At 42.5% G+C, this 4,760-nt stretch overlaps 1 protein-coding gene across 1 annotated transcript in view; it reads left to right on the top strand.

Annotated features, from left to right (window-relative positions):
• The first annotated feature begins 3,814 nt into the window (after positions 1-3,814).
• The window catches only part of PKD1L1 (polycystic kidney disease 1 like 1), a 270,006-nt gene continuing 269,060 nt past the window's right edge, over positions 3,815-4,760 (top strand). The window contains exon 1 of the mRNA XM_006876506.1: positions 3,815-4,010. Within this exon, the coding sequence (XP_006876568.1) occupies positions 3,815-4,010 (196 nt within the window). The remainder of the gene's footprint in view (positions 4,011-4,760) is intronic.

Below are 4,760 nucleotides of genomic sequence, written 5' to 3'. Positions count from 1 at the left end.
AGAACCCATTCTAAGACAAGAAGAGAAGATTTGGCAGGGACCATGGGAGTCATTTCTAGCTTGTGGTACTCTACATGTGACCGAGGCTGTCAAACAAATGTGAAAGGAGAGCTGGGGAATTGATACTTAGTGGTTGGCTCCCAGTTGATGGATCAGGGCAGAGAAAATGCCAATATCAAATAATGTTTGTATTTTCCCATGAGCGGAGCCCCTTGCAGATGTTACTCCACATGTAGTTACAAGCATGAGGCTGTGATCTTTAAGACATTGAGCTCCTTGTGCCTCAGCATGGTCCAGACACTAGGAGTCAATGCCAATTGGACTGAAAAATAAACACAGAAGCCATGGAATGAGCACCATGTAAATGAGTAATGCCCCAGGCTTCATGGGACCTGCACCCCAGCCTCTTTCTGGCTTTTGCCCCATTCTTCTAAACCCCGATCCTTCACACCGCATCTGTGGAAAAACAGTGCCAGCCCAAAGCAGACTCAAGGTGACAGGCACTAAGAGTCTGGCCTGGAGTGAGAGCTGGTCTCACACTGTATAGCAGTAAATGAGAGATTCACATTTACCTATCTAAATGGAGAGGTGGAGAAAGAAAACTGTTTGCTTGAGGAAGGAATTCCCAAGAAATGTACCTAGAATTACAGCTGAGTTAGCATGTGGGTGTCTGAGTGATCTGGGCATGCTGGCTTTAGCCAGTTCCCTCCAGTTGGGTTAATGGTGCCTCATCATCCAGTTGGAGATGATCATAACAACTGTGGTTTTAGTTGCTATGGAGTCAGCTCCAAGGCTGCCTCATTAGAACAGAACAAAATGTCACTTACCTGGGGTTGTGCCATCTTCCTGATCATTGGCCTGCTCAAGCCCATAGTTGTAGGCATTGCACATACTGAGTGCTTTCTAACCTAGGGGACTCATTTTCCAGCATTACACTGGACAGATTCTGTTGTAATCCAGAGGGTTTTTTGGCTGATTTTCAGAAATAATATCACCAGATCTTTCTTCCTAATCTTAGTCTGGAAGCTCTGATGAAACCTGTCCACCATGGGTGACCCCACAAGCATTTGAAATTGCAGTGGCAAAGCTTCCAGAATACAGGTCAGGATGCTAAGCAGACAGATGAGGGGTGGATGACAACCAGAAACATAATTCTATTGTAGTGACATCACTCATTGGTGCTTATCCTTACCTAATCCATAGTCTCATCCATTATGCCCCTTCCCAGTCCCTCTTTTTCTCCCAGAGTTTGAATGTACCAAACATGAAGGAAGATACCATGAGAGAGGCCTCTCCTTTGTGGGCTGGCCCATCACAAGTGAATCATTACTGAACAGTCTAGCACTGCCTACAAAGAACACACTGGGTTCTTTCTGACCGGAGTCTCAGGTACAGCTAAGACAGCATAAACCAGTCTTTGTCATGAAAGAGGAGCCATTGGAGAACATTCGAAATTCAATACTCTAGTTGAATTAGCCTTCAGAATCCATGGCTGAGTTGGACATGTTAAGTGCTTTCAAGTCAGTTCCAACTCATAGTGACCCTGCACAGGGTTTCCAAGGAACAGCTCGTGAGTTTGAACTACTGACCTTGCAGTTCAAATCAACCTTGCAGTCCAGTGCTTATCCTATAGTACCCTGCCAGGACTTCGAGTTGGGCATAAGCTTTAATTAATGACATTAAATATGTTGCACTCTGTCAGTGAAAACTTGTCATTAGAATATTTGTCACAGCCTTTCTTGTTTGGTTCTGAACTATATTGTATTCCTTTGTAATCAACCTTGAGAAAGTATGCAGGACATCTGACACCTATGACTAAAACAAAAACAAGAAAAAGCAGTTGCTGACAATTGATTTCAATTTATGATGACCACATATGTGTCAGAATAGAGCTGTGCTTCATAGGGTCTTTTCTACTGAGACATTTTTGAGTGGACTCAAGCCTCCAAACTTCTGGATAGCAAGCCAGGCTTGTTATTAATTTGCACCCTTCAGGGACTCCATGAGTAATAATCTGTTGTACCAAATTCTCAATATAAATACTACTAGGTTTCCTTTTTTCCTTTAATATTTAGGACTTCCCCGCATCTTGTATTACTATCAGAGATATCTGGAAAAGCAACAGATCTAGATCCGTCGTGTGCAAATGCGGAAACAAATAATACATTCTTTGATCTGCTTGAGGTTAGTATATAAACTGTACAATTGAATTTTATTAGTAAGCTACTTGGGAGTGTCTGTGAGGACTCTCTGTGTCCAGATAGCACTGACTCTTGGTGTTTGGTAGTGAACCAAAGTGGGCTTTTCTAGGCCTTTGGATACTGCTCATGCAGACTGAAAGGAAAACTAAAATTTGTCACTGCAATCAAGGGGTATAGAGTTTTACTGTCGGCAGAAGCACCATCTCTCAGCTGCTTGATTTATAGCTGGCCATATCAAATACCTGGCTTTCCATGTGCTTGGTCAGAGGAGCAATAGGAACTTCTGATAATCATCACTCCAGGAATTCCTGATAGAGCTTTACCCTGGTGCAGCTGACTGCAGTGTAGCCCTCGCTTGGAGATCAGCAGGAAGAGTCTGTTAATCTCCTTCTCAAACTCACATCATTACCTGAGGTGGGGGAAATGTGTGTGATCTACATAGCCTCATCCAGATTTGCTCTGACTTTTCTTTTTAGCACAAAGCACTTATGCCGGAAAGTAGACCATTTAGTAAACCTTAAATATGCTGCAATTAAAAAAAAAAATTTTTTTTTTTTTTTTTTTTTTCAGTGCAACTCCTCTGCAGTGGCTCTCTACAGCTTGAAAATAGAGATTCCTGATTGTATCATTAGACCATGGTGCTCTGCGGAGGATGTGGTCAAGAAGCTCCCTCCTGGGGCCCATGTGTTACTGACCATTGTTAAGACTGGGGCCTGGATTGAGCCAGTGGGCCCTGTTCACACTAGTACCAAGCTATCCCTCCTGTGGCCAAATTCACATTTCCTCGCCTTTTGCAGAAGGTAAAATGGGTGATATGAAAGCTATTGTCTCTTCTTGTGGCTGACTCAGGAGCCATGCTCAAATTCTGATGGTGACTTTAGCATCTTTAATGTACCCGATTGTATCATGTGCAGCTGTTTGCCTTTTTGTTTCAAATCAGGCAGATATCCAGACTGACGGCTTGTGTGGTTGTAGTTTTTAATGTCTCAGATACAGCACACTTTAAGAGGAGAGAGCAGGTGAACTGACCATAAGATACTGAAGCCTTTCTCACTTTTATGAAAATCTTCTCTCTTTTATCGTTCAGTTTATGCTACCCTACTTTAGTTCTTGCCAGCTCCCCAACTGTACCAACACCATATGTCTCACCCTGAAATAGCCTCTTAAAATTAAATTTTGATCATCACAATCCCAACTATTCACTAGACTCCACAGCTTATTTAGAGCATGGTTACACATATATTCCTCTATGTAGAGCATTTTTATAAAAACATATGAGGTAGTGACTTTGGGATATCCAAGTTTTCATGTCCATCAATAGCAAGAAAAAGATTTTCATTACTCCCGCTATTGATGTAGCTAGTAGTGATTCTGACATTTTGCTTACGTTGACCTCTTCTGAGGGGCTGTTATCCAGAAGGGGTGGGTGGGTGTGAAGACTTAGTTTCTGTAACTAGTGCCTGTATAATGCTGATTCTTTCCACAGTTCTGTAGACATTCCTCCTGGTGCTGAGCGTTCCCAGAGCGTCTCATCGACCCAATCTTGGCCTAGGAAGCCCTGCCTTCTCAGTCCATGTCTTCCTGAGAACATCCCTGTACAAGGTCCTACTGTCATGGTGAATCCTGTCACTCAGTGCTTACCAGAAATTGACACATGGGCATCTCCAAATCTGGGGTTCCGAGTCCAAATGGCTTCTGAAGGGTCTCTTTGTCTGGTGATGGATTTTGGGGACAATTCAAGAGTCCAAATGAAGATCCAAAACGTGTCGGAGGAAATCACGGTGACAGCCTATCACCAGTATTGGAAAGGTATGGCAGATAGTTCCATACTTAGGAAGGGAAACACCAAACTTAGGAACGGATGAGCAGTACTTGGGAATGGAGGGGGAAACCACTGAGACGCACACAGTGAGCATTTAAATGTTTTGCTGTGATCTGTTCTTTATATATTTGAACCTCAAGGTTGGTAGTTCAAACCCACCAGCCACTCCTCGGAAACCCTACACAGGATCACTATGAGTGAGAATTGACTTGATGGCATTTAACAACAATGTTCTGTCACACTGGGACCTAGGTCTTATCGCCTCCATTTAAGAGAGGAGGAAAGTAAGAAGCTAAGTTTATACAGTGGAGTTAGTTCTTATACAGAGATACATTTCTAAAGTAAAATTACTGTTGGAAATCCCTGAAATTGCCCCTCAAATTAGTAAATAAATAGAAAATGTATATAATACTGACATGGTCTCTGTGTCTTTCTGTCTCTATATCACTGCATGCTATCTTTCTTGCACTAGAATTTCTAACCCTTTGCATTTAGACCAAGGGAAGGTAAAAAGTCTTTATACTGAAATCCTGGCATCCAGACCCTTTGGCCTTGATTCTTTCTTCCCCATCAATGTGAAATGCTCTCTCAATGATATCCTCATTTCCTCTGTACTCTCTGGGTAATTTGGAGCTTCCCTCTTCTATTTCACTGATCTGATCTGTTACTATATGCTATTATTGTTGTTAAGTGCCTTCTAGTTAGTTTGGACTCAGCAATCCTGTATAGGGTTTCTG

The sequence above is a fragment of the Chrysochloris asiatica genome, unplaced genomic scaffold (genome assembly GCF_000296735.1).
Source record: "Chrysochloris asiatica unplaced genomic scaffold, ChrAsi1.0 scaffold00384, whole genome shotgun sequence".
Taxonomy (NCBI): Eukaryota; Metazoa; Chordata; class Mammalia; order Afrosoricida; family Chrysochloridae; genus Chrysochloris; species Chrysochloris asiatica.
This window is presented reverse-complemented; position numbering and strand designations above follow the sequence as displayed.